We start from the raw sequence: 18,411 nt of genomic DNA on the forward strand, positions 1-18,411 counted from the left end.
AAATAGTGTCTGATTCTTCTCACCATCACTCAAAGCATCTCGAAGAGCACCTCGCGTGCGGTAAGTCTCAATAACTATTTTATGAATCAGCACCATGTTCTTAAATTGGGGGTAGCCTGACCTTCATCTTCCTCAAAGCCACGCTGTGAGGGAGAGAAGGCCTTCTCAAGAAACCTGTTTCACAGTCGAGATAATTAAGGCTCGGAAAAGCAAAGCAAGACAAAGCTCACACTGCTAATCAGCGAGATTTGGGACTACAATTCAAGTACGGGAATGCTGGCCCATCCTGGGTAGACTCCACTGAGACATCTCTCAGAGAATGTTTTCTCACTACAAGTGTTGAGAAAGCACCCCAAGGGGGTGAGTGAGAGAGACCCAGCAAATAACTTCCCTGGGGATTATGTTTTTAACAGTCCTTGTGGTCCAGTGAAGTAGAGTCCTGACTGGCGCCTTTGGGTGGGACACGCTGACCCTCTAGGTTGGTGCTAGCCTTTCCATGAGATGGATTCCCACAGGGATACACTCCGTTTCCTGTGGTCTTTCTGTGATGGACAGCAGCTGCAGGGCGAAGCTGATATGACGTATGTTTGTTGCTTCTCCAGCATGAGCCAACTAGATGTAGCAATTTGACAGAACAGCCAGGGTTTTATGACAGACTTGCTGGGATCCAGCAGCATCTGGAGGAGCCAGAGGCAAGCAATGAAGAGCTGAGGGCCAGGTGAAGCTGGATTTAGAGATACGCCCCATCCCAATCCCTTTTGTTCCCGAACCTCTATAACAGAAGCTGTTTCCTTCTGCTGGCAACTTCCGCCCAGCAGGCCCCTTCCTCATCCAGAATGGACTCATTCTTGGAGGAAATGTTAGTTCTTTCCATTCTCTAGATGCCCCCCCCAATTTCTGCCCACATTTTCCTTTCCCTGATCAGGAGAGTATAAAGTCAAGCTGAGAAGGTTCTGATTCATGTTGCCTTCACATAATTCTGGTCACGTTGCTAAACGATTTTCCATACTTTTAATGAGAATCCTTTTTTAAAAAAGTTTTTTTTTTTTTGTTTTTAAATTAGCCTGGCATTCCATTGTTCCAGGGTTCCACCTTTATCATTTCCATCTTTATTATTTTTTACCATGTTATTTTCTTTCTCTGTTATTAGCCCGGCGTTTCCATGATGTCACCACTCCCCAAGTTTTGTGTCTTGTTTTTCTCAGTTTCAGTTTTTAATTCTTGGTCCCAGCCTGATAATGAAATGCACAAACAATTACAGTGGGGTGGTGGTTCTTCCTACACACCCCATGTGGGCCAGACATTTGAGGGATGGACAGTCCAGTGGGGAGCTCTGTGGAGGCGAGAGGAGGACCATTTGTGATAATGACCAAGCGGTGGAGAAAAGGATTGCTGGGAATAGCTAAAGCACTAGCTAGAGCAGTGCCAAGCACCCAGGTAGGGGTTTAGTAAATATTTTTCACTAATGATGGTGTGCTGATAGCATTTAGCCTGGTGGAGAGAATGCCGGGGGGGAACTTTAATGGCCTTCAAGTACGTATTTATGGGAATAAATACGATGTTGAAAGGACAGAGAGGAGTACAAACCCCAAATTTGCAACATAGCCTCAGTTCCAGCTTCTCCGCTGGCTGCTCACTGCCTCTCGCTCTCTTTCAGAGTGAGCCCCAGGGTGGTTGTGGGGTCTTGGCTTCCCTGCTTCTTGGCCAGTGCCTGCCTGTGACCGCAGCCCTCTTCCCTAGATTTCTAAATCCTAGTTACCCTGCTGTAGATGAGATCACACTCCTAGGTTTGAGCCACGTTTGTTAGGATCAGAAATTGAAAGCAGGGTCTTACTATGGACTCTGTTCATTCCAGGGTTTTGGCTTTAGATCTAAGTACAACCGAGAAGAAAACTTAAAATGAGGGATTTTCCTCTTCCTTTTCTTTTTTTACTCCTAGGGGTTTAATGTTCTCTCACTCCCACACCCATCTTTAACACTCACCTACCCTTTGGTCACTGGTCTCTGGGAGGTCCAAGCTCTCTTAGGACACGGGTCCTAGAACTTTTCCTTGGCGTTCTTAGATCTTCTAGGCAGTCAGCATTTTCCTAAACTTGAGTCTGTTCCCTTGGAGATGTAGCTTGGCAGGCATGGTGGTTATTAGCACTAGGGGTAAAGAGTGGCCAGCAGTAGCCAAGACAGCATCTCTTGTGAGCCTTAAGTGGTGGACAGCGACAGCTGTCCTGAAGCATCTCGGTCTGTAGGTATCTGACACAGTGGCAGGTGCTGAGAGAAGGTGACCTCTGGTGGTCACTGGGTTAATGTAATCATCTCAGCCAGCGATCGTGTACAGTTGTGGGCATTTGTGCCTGTGGGTGGGTGTGGGTGTGTATAAGGACTTACACGTATAGAGATCTCTCAGCATTTCAATGATGGGTTTATAAGAATTTTGTTTATTTGGCTACTCTTTCTTAGACCTTTTTATGCTGGGTCTTCCTTACCTTTTTGAACTTTAAATATTGGGAGGGCCCCAGGATTCATTCAATCAAGACGTGTCTCTATTTACACTCCTTCCCTAGGTGATTTTTATACAGATTCATGGCTTAAAAAATACATATATGCTGAAAGTTCCCGCGTTTATGTTCCCAGTTCCCTTACCCTTCAAGTGCAGACTCATAAATTCAAATGTCTACTTGGCACCTCCAAGCATCTCAAACTTAAAATGGCCCAAACAGAGATCTCATTTTTCCACCCCTCCTCCAAATCTCTCTTCCCCCAGCCGGCAATGTGAGCCTCACTGCTCCATTCTCTTAGCCCATCAGCCATGATGTCCTGGATTCCTCTTTCTCTTACATCCTATATTCTATCTACTAGCAAATCTTGATGGCAAAACCTTGAAAATATATCTGATAATATCTAACTATCTCCAGGATCACTTTTGCCTCTGGACAATATATTATCAAGCAGTGGCCATTGAAAACTATACATCCCATTTTTCCACTTATTTACAAAACATCCCGCAGTGGCTTCTCAGCTGACTTGGCATACAGTCTGAAGGCTAAGTACAAGGCCCTGCAGGATCTGGCTTCTGATGCTGTCTCTGGCCCCGCCCCCCAAAGCATCTTCCCCTCCTGGTCTGCTACTCCTGCATGATCCCCAGCACCTTCTCAGCAAGGGCGTCTGCTCTTTCCTGTCCCCGGAACACACTTGTTCAATATATTTACACATTCTCATTTCTTCGCTCTGGCCTCTGAGGGAATGTTTCCTTACTAGAGGGCCTTTGTTCTGACCACTCTTCCCCAATAGTACACACCCTGTCATTCTGTTCCCTTGTCCTGCTTCCTTTTCTCCAAAGCCCTCATCAGTGGCCATTGTATCACGCGTGTCTTTGTTTCTTGAAGGCCTCCCTACTAGAATGTCAGCTCTGTGAGGATGTGGACTCTCCCGTTCTCGCTGTATCCCAGGGCCTGGGACAGTGCTGGGTCCTTCCACTGCGTATCTGTGTCAGTTGGATGACTGAGTATATGCCATGTTTAATTTAATTTAATTTTAAGATTCAGTTTAATTGAATCAATTAGTTTTTAAGTAATTAATTCAATTAATTAATGGTGTGTAATTTTTTGATTCTATAATTTGAAGATCTAATTCTCTTCCTCAAAAATAAATTATGAATTTTCCTTTCTACTCTAACGTCTGCTTTTTCTGTAATGAAGACTTGCCATTTTCATGGCTCACGTTACATTGCATATCAAGTCGGATGGTGGGGAAATTGTACAGATACGCTGACAAAGATGAAAAGCTATCTCCAAGGAACCAAATAAAATTGTAGTAAAATATAGAATAAGCAATAATAATTATAAAATAAAATGTACCCTATGGAAAACTGGTTTTAAAAGTAGATATTCCTGCTCACACTTGGTAACATAATGATGATCGGTTTTGTAATGTAAATTAAAATTCAGTATGCTGGTATTTTACACTTTACCTAAAACATATTATGGAAGAAAGACTAGCAAAGTGTGTTAAATATTACAATTTCATAGAGCAAGAAAAAAGTGGCACAAAGTATTTCCCATGATATGCATCAGACAGGCTGCTCTACTGTAGGCAATGCCCAGCCATGTCACTGCGCCTACCTTGGAGGGCACTAGGATGGCATCACTGAAGGAGATCCCTTTTGAGGGCTGTCAAATCCCAAGGGTCTGACATAGGCAGGTCAAATTCTGTCTCAGTGAGAGAACTGTATGACAAAACTTTTCTGAGGCTGATTCAGGGGCCCCCCTAGTGTCTGAAGAACCAGGAGGATGTGGATGATCTCTGGGAGTTTATGGCTGTGGAATTTGGTGGAAACAGACCTTCGCCTCCTCTGAACTCATGACTAGGACTGCATCCGCTCATGCTGCAGCATGTGAGGTGCTTTTGCCGTGTTTATGCTCTGGCCCCTCTAGAAGACTGGAAGCTCTTCTAGGGCAGAGGATGGATCTGATTCATGTGTTCTGTTCTCAGCAAAAACCTGGCACAGCGCCTGGCCCATGGCAGGGGCTCAACAGTATTTGTTAAACGGATCCATGGATTTTTATTCAGGTAGATTTGAATTTTGCGGTGCAAAGGTTTAACCTACAGAAAAATCCAAGTTCGTAGCCAAGATGTCACATTTTCTAAAGACCATTTGTGTTCTGTTGACATTTTTGTCTTATTGTAGATGTTAAAGCTTCGGAGAAGCTGTCCTATGATGAAACCCTTTAAAAAAAGCAATGATGAAGGGTAATAATCATGGCCAAGCATTTCTTTTTTAAAATGGGGCACATGTTGTGAATCCCTTTAGCAACAAGTTTATGTTAATGGTGTTTTATGGGTGACCGGTCATTTTCATTCCTTTATAACACCTCAATCAGAAAAGGATTATATGCAAAATTGGCATTCGCTGATTAATGAGTTTGAAAGTGGAAACTAGTGGATTAAAATTACATTCTAAACCTATGAAATAAATCTGTGGCTTCTCCAGTTCTTTCTGACATCTGCATGTGGCCCTTGGGGAAGACTTGGTGAAGACAACATGCTGTTAATGGCCCTGGTGAGTGAGTCAGACCAACCCTAGCTCCTCACAGGCTTGCCTTCGTATGGGGGATGCTGTCTGAGGCTGGCTTTTTCAGTTCTGTGAACTTCCATCTGGCCAGAGGACTCCTGCCCCCTTGCTCCCCTGCCTGACATTCCTCAGGCTAACCGGCCACTCTCTGCTGTCAGTACCAGTGTGAATACAGCCCAGGAGCAGGGATGTTTCCATCACCTGATGCATCAGACAGCCCTTACCGTTATCAGTAGACAGGACGGCAGGAACCAACCCTAAAGCCTGCCATCCCAGGGGTCCCTTTGAAAGCCTCTGTGATTGCTGGTGGTCGGGGTCAATTGTACAGATGTCTTGAAAAGTGTCTCAGTAGTGACCAGAAAGTTACTTTGTCAAGATGACAGATGGGCTGCGAGCAGTTCCTCTGCCCTGCGTATTCCCTGTGATGTCAGCTCCATTCACTTGTCAAGATCAGGTATTTTTGTAGCTCCCAACAGCGTGCAGGCTTTCATGGGCAACCCGTGAAAAATTTTCTGTTCTCTTCTGTGCAAAATCTGCTCAGTGGCTTGCTGTTGACCCACAGGAATGAGGGGGCCTTAGAGGACCTGGTGAGTCCCACTCACTGTGGGTGGAAGACGCAGGGAGGAGACACCTACTGACGAGAGGGCGATGGCCCTCCAAGGCTGGTCTTAAGAAGAAGTGGTTTGTCACCACCAATCACCCTGGCAGGACACAAATGTGATGTAAGACATTCGGTTTCCGTGTTTTGGATGTGTTCGCTCTTCATTGCCAGAGAATCATCTGTGTGTACAATTAAAAGGGTCCATTGAGTTGACAGCTTCTTTGGATACCTGGGGAGCCCAGCTTGTTATATTGTGATGAGTCAGAAAAGGGACTGCCGAAATAACTTCTCCAGGTAGCCTTCCTTAACACCATATCACGACCTTTCCTATGGAAGTGACTCCGATTTTATTGTTATTTTTAACTCCTTAACCCTCATTCCTTGCTTCCTCTGATGCCCCTGCCAACCTGGCCAGCAGCCTCTGTGCTGTCCCGGAGACTGGGAAGCCTGGCTAATGCCCTCTGATGATGCCCTCTGATGTCGATCCTGCTGGTGGTTGGGGTCAGACCCCCATCCTCTTCTTGCTAGTTCTAAAGAACTCACCAGAAAGGCATAAACATTTTCACAGACTTTCACCCCACCTCCCTTTTTTTGTTTTCTTCTGGGGCAGAGGAAAAAGCTGATTCATTACTTGTCATGTGCCGAAGGGTGCCCGTAGTGTAAAATAATCAACGGTCTTGGGAGAGGTAGCTGGGCCACTTGCACACGAGGCTGTATTGCTTTGCAGCCTGTGTTCGCCTTCAGCCTGGGTTCATATCTTCTTCCCGTGCGGGAGACTGTGCATGTTTTCTCTGCAGCCCTGACTCCATGCCACATCCCAGCTGTGTGAATCCCTTTTGATTGGGAGGAGAAAAGGGTAGACTCGGGAATGTGGATCACATGAAGGAAGGCTGCTGACATTCACTCCTCTCCGTTCACATACCTGGCTCCCGTCCCCTGGCAGAAGGGGACACAGTCTACCCTCTGATTTTCCAGCCTGCTTCTGGGAGTCTGAGCGGTGTCACAGAGCTGCATCTGTGACAGGGTCCCCTGCACTCAGTCACTGGCTGCGCTGTGTTCAATCCATTCCAGTTACATTAATGTAGTGGTGCCAGCAGATCCCTTTCTTATACGATGTACGGTATAATAACAGCCAGGCAGTGCTACTTTCTGTGGGCTACTATTTTTATTTGGTGGTTATTTCTTCTGTGTTCTGCCTTCGCTAATGTTTTGGTTCTATTTCAAAATATGATTAAACAGAATGAGGAGCTATTTGACACTGCCCTGTTTTAAATCAGAGCTGCACTTGAGTAGCCGGGACAGTCTAATGGCCTCTGTTCCTTTGTTCTGAGAGTCCCTTGAAAAGGCCAAAGAAGAAAAGCCAGACCTAAATCTTTAAACGGCTTAGGACCCCCAAACAAGCCCTCCAACAAACTAAAGTCTGTTAAAAAATAATTGAAATGTTAGGTAAGTTAAATATAAAAAAGGGCCTCCTTATTAATCCCCCGTTGCTTCTGCTGGCACGTGTCATATTTTCAAGGTACAGTATCAGGAGAACACTGTCATTTAGTGACATATTAGGGCCATATATCATGAGAACATCGTCTTGGTAGAGGATACGGGTACTAAAAGACACGATTCTGGCCAGACAGAACAACAGGGGGTCTTACTTCTTTTCTCCAACCCCTTGCACTCCCCCCTGCCTTTTTCTTTAATCTCCCTCTGTTTTGTGTTGCAGAGAAGTGAATTTCTTCATGGGATATGACTTGTTGCAAAATAATCGGAGGGCCCCAGTGGGCTTCATAAAGTCTTTGAAATGGCTGGGCTTCAAGGGCAGCTTTGTTCAGAGTTTGCACCATTAGCTGGGCCAGGGGAGGCCGTGTTTGCCAGGGTCCAGGTCTCTGGGGTAAAGGCTCGCCGAGCCTAGACTGGGGGAAGAAAGAATAACACTCCCAGATGGAGTGTGATGAATTGTGCGATGTTTTGCAAGATGCTTTCACATAAAGACTCCAAAAGTGTGGCTGTGGGATGCTGCCAGCCTCCTGGGAAAGTACCCCTCGCCCCCGCCCCGGCTCAATTCAAGGAAGGAACCTGAGGACTTGGAGGCTTTTGGTCCAGGCTCTGGTCTGTCTGGCAAATGACAGGGCACTCAGAGACTGAGACTTGTTTTGAGTTTTTAAGTCAGAGACTTCATCTGTCTTTCCTCAAAGGCACTATTTTTACTCTTGTGTTCAAAATGAAATCACAGACTAAGGTTTATAATGGTCTGAAAATGGAGAGTGCTTAACAAAGGCAAACATTTAAATTTCTTGGCTGCAAGGAAGAGATGGCTCATCTTAGCCTCTAAACCAAGCAGTGTGCCATAGTGGTGAAATCACCGACTCTGATATCAGCGAGTCCTGGGTTTGAATCTCTGCCGTGGTGAAGCTGGGTAAGCCATTTAACCTCTCTGAGTCTCAGTTCTACCCATAAAATCAGTGCGTGCCTCAGGTTTGTTGTGAGGGTTAAAAAGGACATAATACACAAAACGTGTTCAGCACAGTCTGGCAAATAATAGATTTTCCATAAATGTCAGGTGCTATTATTCTGAATAGTTCAGCGACCTGCCTGGAAAACTATTATTGCCACTTCATTGTTTGGTTAGAGATGGATCAGCTCTGTGACTTTGGTTATTGAAGGGATTTGCAAAAGTGGTGGCGGCTGGGGAAGTGGTTCAGAAAGATCTGGAAATGTTACTTTACATTAAAAGCAAGGGCCATTGACCAAAGATATTTTAAAATAAACAGAAACATAAGAGACTTCATTGCCGCAGACCTGTATTTCAGGAAATGCTAAAGAAAGTTCTTTAAGCTGTAGGGAAATAATACGAGAGGGAAACTTGTATTTTTTTTTTTTTTTAGTTTTATTTATTTATGTATGTATGTATGTATGTATGTATGTATGTATGTATGTATGTCTGTGTTGGGTCTTCGTTTCTGTGCGAGGGCTTTCTCTAGTTGTGGCAAGCGGGGGCCCACTGTCCATCGCGGTGTGTGGGCCTCTCACTATCGCGGCCTCTCTTGTTGCGGAGCACAGGCTCCAGACGCGCAGGCTCAGTAGTTGTGGGTCACGGGCCCAGCTGCTCCGCGGCATGTGGGATCTTCCCAGACCAGGGCTCGAACCCGTGTCCCCTGCATTGGCAGGCAGACTCTCAACCACTGTGCCACCAGGGAAGCCCGGGAAACTTGTATTTTACAGGAAGTAATGTAAAACATCAGAAATGGTAGATATCTGTATAAATAAAAAAGGCTATGTTTCCTCTCAATTTGATTAAAATACATGACTCTTTACAGCAAATAATAAATAAAGTAAAAGCAAGGGCCATTGACACCTCCCACCTCTACTGACCTCAGATGCCTCCCACCTCTTGTACTGACCTCACTCAGTTGGGGAAGAGAAGAGATCTCAGCTGGGAAATTTGGGTTATTTTCCCTATCAAATGCACTTCGCTTTAGAAATGGTTTTGTTGGTGTTTTTTCAACTTTCATTGAGCTGAGAGACATGGCCCAGAGCCTCGTACTTGTACACTAAGGTTTCAAAGTGTCCCAAACTGCCTTTCCTTTTCTTTTTTTTTTTCCTCGCAGCTCTTTCTGTGCAGGAGTTATGGAGAAGTCAATTGTACTATCAGTAACAAAGAAGAAGCAAGTCAAAGCTTAATTAAAATAATAAATCATCAATCACATTTACTACTGACATTGGCAACCACTGAGCTATCTCAGTCTCTCCCCAGCCCCCCCCCCCAACCCCCCCAATGATTATTTTCTAAGAGATTAAGAACAGATTTTGTCCAGAGGAGACCAGCTGGAGCACGTACAAACTTGTGTTGTCTCCTTTTTGAGGCTTATGCTCCCTTGCAAAGGATTTCCCCGGACCACACGTTCCAGGGAGGGAATCACTTTACTTTTTGGATTCTCAAAACCGGTGACATCAATGAAGCCTGCCCCCTCTGGATCTTTTCTTTCAGTTTTTGTCTACATCTCTGCATTCTAGAACTGTAACGTTTTGCAGTTAGATCTGTTTATTTGAGTTTTGGCCCATCCCTTCTGTGGCATCTTTCACAGGTTACCTTCTAACAGGGCAGGGAACATGGCGGGAGACCTCACACGTCCGCCCCAGGTGGCCTGTCTTTCCAGAAAATTTCCAGACTTGCTCAGCTACATACTAATCTAGTCCTGAACTCTCAACGGTCATGTAGGAGCTAACCTAATTTTAATATGATGCACCCATAAATTTTAATGCTGTGTTCTAGCAACTAACCTCCCTGGCTATCCTCTTAATCCAGGTCTGGGAACCAAGTTCTCTTCCCAAGTTCACTGCTAGCTAGCTCTGAGGGACCTGAGACACTTAACTTCATTGTGTGCCATTCCTCCAACTGCAAATCTTAGGAAACCCGTGAGGATTAATGAAATAATGGCTGCAGAGCTCTTTAGAAGAAAAGTGCTATGTAAACATGAAGTATTATTCTTCTGTTTATGAGATATTTTATAATATTGCCTAGGAGAAATTGTGACTGGTGTTCAAAAGTACCATAAAGTTCCTTTTTGGCTCTTTTGGGGCTGGAATTGGGTTACAATGGAGCACTTCACGGAAAAGTTGACCTCTTTGACTACATGTGTGGGGAGACCGGGAATTCCAAGGAGAATACATGCGCTGATGTTGGATCACCTTCCTCCTTGGGAAACTTGACACAAAACATCTGTATTCCTAAAAACAAATTCCTCTGTGAGCAATTTTGAGACTCTCAAATAGTGAAACACTACCGTGTGGGCACTTCAAACAAATTCTGTAATAAAGAGAATTTGATTAAGGGTCTTAGTGTCCTATTTGTGCTCACTGACCGCGATAGCTTTTGAGTCAAGGTGGAATTCTTTTCTGTAGTTCTCACTTGGTGCCAGAAGTTACACTGCAGTGTTTGTGTGATCTGCTAACATCTGATGTCTTGTCCCCTCTAAGCACGTGTACATTTCTAGACCATAGACAGGAAGCTTGCTGTGTGGTTTCTTTCCTGTTCCCACAGCACTGGGTGCAATGGCACATGGGTCAAGCCTCTGGTTCAGCTGCTTTAGAACTTCCACTCCTTTACTTCTCCGAGTCACTGTGCTGGGCATGCATCCCCTGACAGTAGCTGATGACAGAGGGAACCCCTTATTCAGAATTAATATGGGTCCAGCCCCATGGCTATTTGCATTTTGATAGGGGAATCCATCTATAGGGCCCCTCCCTAAAAAAGACTACAGTGAGGAAATGACACAGGGGTGTGTGCATATATGCAGCAAGGCAGGGTAATCTGGAGGGTTTTTAATTTAGGAAAGAGAGTCACTTCTACCTCTTTATCCTCTCTAATGATATCACCTGGCCCATGTGCTTTATTGACATATTTTGTTGTTCATTTGGGCAGAAAAAAATATTACAACTTGACGGCCTTCTTGATTTTCTGAAAAAGGATTTGGCACTTAGAATTTGCAAGTTCGCCAAATGACCGCTATTTGCCTCCAAGGCAGGCTTTGCTTTCATAAAAGACAAGGATGGAAGGAAAATAACACCATCTTGTAGAGGAAGAGACTCATGTGGTCTGCCACCTTCCTAATATGGCTAATCACATGAAGGATCAGCAGGCAAGGCACCAGGTATTTTCATTTTCCCTCTTATTTCAAGAGATTTGTGTTGCTGTTTCATAGTCTAGAAATACAGCATCTGCCAGCCGACATTTCTCCCTGATCACTCTCATCATATCAGCTGCTGTGTTGTCCTCTCCAGATTTTTTATTTTATTGTTATGTTTAAATATAAATGAAAGGTCAGGTAATACTTTCCATAGTCCATAATAGGATTGCGCCTGGAAGAATCTTAGAAAAAAAATATCTTCAAGACATTGGCTTGAAATAAAACAAAAGCATCTCAAAAACATTTTTTTTTTCTCGTTGAGAAAAGCAAACAGGAAAATCTCACAATGGCAATTTGCTATCTTCTCTAACCAGCCCCCCCACCACCCCGCCAAATCAGTGACAGATCATTTCCCTCCATGCCAGACACTGAAAAATGCTCAGGAGGCACTGGCGGGTTTCTTGGCACATTTCCTAAGCGCAGGGAACTCTGTGCTGCCATCTAGTGGCAGATCTTAGATACAGCAAGCTGGCTGCTGGAATCCTGTTTGAACTTGGCTGCGGCCGGAGCTGTGGTTTGGCTCGCATCCTTATAGAGCTTTGTTGCCAGCCATGTAAGTTTTTTTCTTTATTACTCCCTATGCCCCTCTTTTCTTTTTGTTTGTTGGCACTTCATTTCATGTGCCCCCAGAGGCTGTGTTTTGAATTTTGATATATTTGGTCTTTCTGAAAGGAGGAAATAATGCAGACAGATGCCTTTGACAACAGGTAAATCACAGGCTGGCTGACCCTAGAAAGTGGTAAACATGGAGAGACAGAGACTGAGAATGAAAAATGTGATGGTAGTTATTACTCGTAGGCACAGGCTAGGTTGGTTTTTAAGAATGTTCTGACATTTTCCTCCAGAGCATTTTTACCACCATTTCTGTGGCTTAATTTTGGGGAGACTCAAACTCAGGCTAGAATCTTGGGGAAAATTTGCGTGGGGATGTGAGTCTGGCTGTCAGAGGTGTGATAAGCATAGATACCTATCAATATACAAAATAGTGCATCTTTCCTTGTTACCAGAAAACAGCTGGTGTTTGTAGACCTTCCCATGGTTGGTGATGACACAGCTCCTTGGAGTTATTCAGCTCTTGTTAGAGAGCTCATTTCACATATGTGGAACCACCTGGGAGGTATTAATCTCTCCTGGGGCCTTAGGACTATGACATTCTTTAGTTCTTGTGTGTATCCCGCATGCTGGGAAGTAGCCAAGTGCAGCATTTAAGCACGTGCCTTTGGAGTCGGAACTCTATTTGTATTCCAGATCTGCCTCTTGTGTGACCTGGGCAAGTTTACCAATGTTGGTTCCTCATCTGTAAAATGGAGATGATGTGGAATTTTTTTGTGAAATAATGCATATACTATTCTTAGCACAGAGCTTGATACATAGAAAGTGTTCAGTAAGTGTGAGTCAGTGTCAGAAAACATTTTGTGAATGAAAACGTGAACCGAAGGAGCCGTGACCTTGAGTAAGAGCAGAGGACACTTGGTGCACGTGGGGATGAGGTAGCCAGTGGAGAGGGAGTCCTGAAGGCACGGCTTTGCATGTGCCCCTTCTCACCAGAGCTGTTGGCTTGAAGACCAGTGTTTTTGCCTCTTGACAAAATCAGGGAAAGCAAAGTGAGTGGTCTTAATTAACCTGTGCTTGAATTTACTCTGTAGCTGCTGGACTCAATTAAGAAGATGGAGGAATCAGCCTCTCACCAGCAATTCTCTGACGTTTTTCTTTCTTTCTTTGAGGGCCTGGGATTCTGAGCTTGTGCTCCATACCCATGCAAGCAGGCAGCTGGGAAATGATCAGGTCTGGCAGCTCTGTACCAGTGTGACCCTTGGTAGACATAAAAAAACTCCAAGTGTTATCAGAAGGGGGAAAAATATCTCACTAAACCTACAGCTAAGGTTTAGGTTTACGCTCTCTGTGCGAGAGTGTGTGTGTGTGTGTGTGAGTACACAAAAAATTCCAGAAGTGAATCTACAAAGCATCTGGTTGAAATAAATTTTCTGCTGAACTATAATTACAAGCTACTTATTATGGATCTTGGGATCTTGCTATGGATTTTGATTGGCTGCTAGGTTTCTAATTTAGCAAAGAATTCCTATATGTAAGAGACTGTGTGTCTTCCTATACATGAGACCCCAAATTTTGACTTCACACCCACTCTGACTACTGTTAGAGTTTTTACTTCCTTGTGTCTGAGGAGTCTTTCTTTCAGAGAGGAGATGCACTTGGGGGCTGGGGGGTGGCTTTTCCTTAAGGCTGCAGCCAGCTTTGCTGAAGGCATAAAGCCGAGGTAACAGATGCTCTGAGGTAATGCCCTGGGTGGGGCAGCTGGTATCAAACTATGGCTTCGAGTAACTGCACTTTGCAAAGCTAAGTCACTGTTCATAATGCCAAGCAGCACAGACACCTGATTGTTGTTCTCGATTACTCTGGTGGTGGCAAAAGGCAAAAATTTTTAAGAATGTACCTCTTTCATTTGAATTGTGACCATAACTGTGTATTACGTTTGTATTTAAGAAAAAAATATGAACATAAATCAAAGGGCCATGACTTAACAGTGAGTCATGATGCCACCATTATTATGAAGAGAGGGTGAGGGAAGGAGAGTTGCAGGGCTCGGAGCCAGGATACCTGGGTTCAGGTTGCAGGCAGCTGTTCACTCCGGGACTGTGGACAGCTCCCGAGCCCGCCTCAGCCCCGCTGGTACTAAGAACGCTCCCCGTACAGCGGTGGTTTTCAGCCTGGGCTGCACACTGGAATTACCTGGGGAGCCTGGTCCTGAGATAAATCAGATCTGAGCTTCAGGGAATGGGAGACAGTGCCAGGCTTTGTTAAGAACTGCACACGGGTTCTGATTAGCAGCCAAGGGTGAGGATCACTGCCTCATGGGATTTTAAGGAGTCAGTGAGATTAGCCCTATGAGAACCTTTATCACATAACACACACCGAAAAGGGGGAAAGAAAAGGAGACTGGATTACTCAGGTCAACCACACCTTACAATCAGACACCAATAACCAATAAACGAAAAAACAGAAGGTCTGCACACCAGCCCTGCAGGAGTGGGTACAGTGGCTAAGAACTGATGCTCGCTCTTTGAGTGGCCAGGCAGGTGTTGGGACGGCCCCATCTGTGTGTTTACCACATTGGCCTCGGTAATGATGGCCATTTTCTACGTGGGGACGTTTGAGCAGCACCGATCGGGGTGGGCTCATTATTCCCATGCTTCAGTGGCCTTGCAAAGCCATCAGCGCAGTGAGACAACAAGACTGTGTAGAAATAGAGCTGTTGGAATGGCGAGGCTCACCCGTCCCCAGGCTCCATATACCTTACTCTGAGGGGGGTGGGGTGATTGGTGAGTTGGAGGGAGTGGGGTTCTGGGACTCTCAGAGGTTCTGCTCATTCAAAAAGGGAGGAGATGACAATCTGGACTCATTTTAGAATTAGACCCTGGGAACATCTTGAGGGGCTCTGCAACTCCTAGGGAACTGGAGGGCAGCACAGAAGGTGACATGTTTTATCTGAGAACTGCTTTAGAGCTAGAATTTGGTGTATGGGCTCAGCTTGGACCCCAGGTCCCCAACACACACACACACTTAAACACTCTCACACCCCTCACCCCCTCACACCCCTCCTTGGTGCTGGAATAGAAATGGGGAGATCTTCCTTACTCTTGACATTGAAGCATACTGGTTACACTTGTGAATCTTCCCAAGGTCATTGTCAGGGCTGAGTCAGGATTTCTCCTGCACATATTCCAGGAGGGTTCTGAATTCATCTCGAGGTCAGAGGGCTGGTCAGTTGCTCCTCTCTGATCTCTCCCTAAATCAGGCAATGAGTGTGGTCATCCCAGCCTTAACTCAGGGTAGGGCGTGGGCATTGTACACATTTGTGAGCTCAATATTGAAATCCACCTCTGCCACCGCAAAGCTGTATGATCTTGAAAAAGTCATAGACCTTCTCTGAACAGCAGTTTTCCTGTTTATAAACAAGAGATAGTGATAATACTTATCTCACAGCATTTTAATAGGAATGAAAGCCACAGCACCTAGCATTTAGTAGACCCTTGTTACAGCTCCAATCTCGTTGAAGTGTTGTGACATAGTATTTTTGGTCCATGTGCATCCTGTTCTCCAAACAGGTATATGCATCATATTTGGATCTTCTTGAGGTCATTTTAACAGCTAACTTTTCAGGATAAAACCAAAGATGCAAATGCTCACCACACTGTCATTAGCATAAGTGCTAATATAATGCAGCTGTCCCACAGCTATAAAACACTGACTCCTGTGTCTCTGCTTGGCATAGGGAATATTATTTTTTCTCTTACTGAGCCGATTCAATACTCAACTTTGTCATTATTTGAGTTGGAACTTTAGATTGCTGCATTTTAATTCACTCTACTATTAAGGATTGTTGGATGGCCGTGTGCAAATATTTTTGTTCTCACGATGCAGTCCTGGCCCAGGTAGCCCAATGGGCAAAATATGATTTACACAAATATTATCATTTCTATAGTGTGTACTGAAAAGAAACCTTAGAGCAGGGCGGGAGAAAGCCTCTCTCTCTCGGAGTTCGGTTATCTAGGTTAAATTGGCTGGTAAAGAAGGGACTTTTCATCCCCTTTCATCTGCCCCTAATCTCAATCTATTCCTGGAAGGATATTTTTGTTCCAGAAAGAGCAAAATCTCATTTGCTATCACAGAGTTTTCTCGCCAAGATGAAGGCAAGATAGGAAGAGGGAAGCTAGGAAAACCTCAGCCATGTGCTAGGATTCTGGGGATTCTGTTTTGAAGTTGATTTCAAATGTTTCTTGTCCTTTTTGCCTAGAACAAGGAAGTGACCTGTAAGAGAGAGAAGTGCCCAGTGCTGTCGAGAGACTGTGCCCTCGCCATCAAGCAGAGGGGAGCCTGTTGCGAGCGGTGCAAAGGTAATTTATGTCTTGGCTGCCTTTTTTGGCTGTTCCTGCAGGCATTTTAATTTCTCTTTCTCTCACCTTTCTCTTCACTCAGCTCTTGGCTGGGGTGCAAGTGGGTGTTGGGAGAGAAGCTGCTGTGTGTGTGAGTGTTGGGGAGTTGGTAGTAAGGGGGGGTCCTCCTAGTAGGGGATGAAAGTATGGTGAGCATCTGCATCGTTGGTTTATTTTCTAAGGCAAGTTGTTAAAATGCCACAGAAGAGATGTAAACATGATGCCTCTGCAGGTTGGTACACACGCACGCAAGCCTGTTCTCTCACGAAGTTTCAACACTCAGTTTTTCCAGGCTCTACGCTCGCCCTGCCCAGCTCTGCCAGAGGAGTCTTTTAGACCAATTTTTATCATTTTGGTCCCTATTAAAGTTTTTTCTTTCCTTCCAAATTAAATCTAAGTCCTTCCCTTTGTCTTTGAAGCATCTCTAAAACGCCCTTACTCCACCCCCATCTCCTGTGGCCCTCCGGCGCGCCTGTCTCTCTCAAACACACTGTTCTAGGTTGCCTCTGCCTTAGCTCAGGTCTTTCCTCCAACCTGCCCAGATGCTGCCTGTGCTCAAGGTCCCCCAGCCCTCATCCGTCACTCTCCTGGTTAAGTTTCCATGGCATCCAGAAGTTCACACAGATACTTCAGTGATGTGCTTTTTCATTGTCTTGTTTGTGTTCAGTAGATCCTCAGCTACTCAGGACAGGAGCCAGGTCACGCTCTGATGTCACCTAGTGTATGTCAGTGTATGCAGTGTGGTCCCGCAGAGGTCAAAATGAGCACAGTTGTTCAGGATGTGGGCTCCGGAGTCACACTGCCAAGTCCAAATCCAACAGTCCTGGGTTGCAAAGAGATTTCTCACCCTGAAGATGCATCCTGGGTTGCAGAGTGTTCCCCAAAAGTTCATGTCCATTAGGAACCTCAGAATGTGACCTTAATTGGAAATGGGATCTTTGGAGATGTAATTAGTTAAGATAAGGTCATACCGGATTAGGGTGGCTGCAAATCCAATATGACTGGTGTCTTTATATGAAGAGCAGACAGAGACACACAGAGAACGTGGCTGTATAACAAGAGGGGCAGGTATAGACGCCTGGGCTCTGTTGCTGAGATTCAGATTCACTTGCCCTGGGGAGGGGGGCTAAGGCATCTGTCTTTTGAAGAAGCTCCCGGGAGATTTAATGTGCAGCCTGGGTGGGAACCTCTGAAAGAGATCTTGACCAGGTGATTTCTACCCCCACAGAAGAATATCCTTTTTTGGAGCTACAAAGGGGAGGCTCCCTTCTGTAGAGCTCTCAAAAGGAGCTCCATAGAAACCAAGTAAACTAAAGCGCCATTTCTAGTGACAACCCACAAGTCTCTACGCTCAAGGAGGACTTTGAACTTTACAACGCACACTATTATATGAAATCCACACGTCAAGGATTAATGCCAAGTTGTTTGTGAGTAACTATAGTTATTATAGTTACTATTTATAGACTTAAACTATAATGTTTAAGTCTATAAATAAATAAATAAATAAGAGGCAGAGGTTGGAGTTGTGTTGCCCCAAGCCAAGGAATGCCTCGGGTTACCAGGAGCTGGGAAAAGGCCAGGAGGGGTCTTCCCTAGAAGCTTCAGATGGAGCATGGCCCTGACAACACCTTGATTTTGGACTTCTACTTTCCAGAACTGTGAGAGAATACATTTCTGTTGTCTTAAGCCTCCAAGCTGGTGGTAATTTGTCACAGCAACCTGAGAAACTAATACCCCAAGGTTTTCACTTGAGCAGGTAGAGACATGGAACCTCTTTCTACCCCAGTTCCCTCTCCTGTTAAATGAGGATAATAATTGTGTCGGAGGGAGCTAATGGCGAGACACAGTCAATGTGTTTAGCAAAGTGCCTGGCATGCAAACATTTCTCGGTTAATATAAATATAGTAGGTGCTCTGTAAATACCTGATGGACTTGACTATAAAAATGCATCTTCTGAAGCCTTTTGGAGCAGGAGAAATCAGCCATTTACTTCTCATCTCTTTCCTACGGAGTTGGGAGGCAGATGTTTTACTCACGTGACTTCTGAGAGCTATTGATGCAAGACCTGAAATAGTAATTTCTTAGGAGTCTCCCAAGCTGATGGTCAGATAA

The 18,411-nt window shown here is 44.9% G+C and overlaps 1 protein-coding gene across 2 annotated transcripts in view; it reads left to right on the plus strand.

Moving 5' to 3' along the window:
- Window positions 1-18,411, plus strand: part of BMPER (BMP binding endothelial regulator) — a 255,436-nt gene that overhangs the window by 15,714 nt on the left and 221,311 nt on the right. For both annotated transcript variants that reach the window (XM_082399457.1, XM_082399456.1), the window contains exon 3: window positions 16,161-16,260. In XM_082399457.1, coding sequence (XP_082255583.1) covers window positions 16,161-16,260 — 100 coding nt within the window. The remainder of the gene's footprint in view (window positions 1-16,160; window positions 16,261-18,411) is intronic.

Source organism: Balaenoptera borealis (assembly GCF_965194805.1).
Source record: "Balaenoptera borealis genome assembly, chromosome: 7".
Classification (NCBI taxonomy): domain Eukaryota; kingdom Metazoa; phylum Chordata; class Mammalia; order Artiodactyla; family Balaenopteridae; genus Balaenoptera; species Balaenoptera borealis.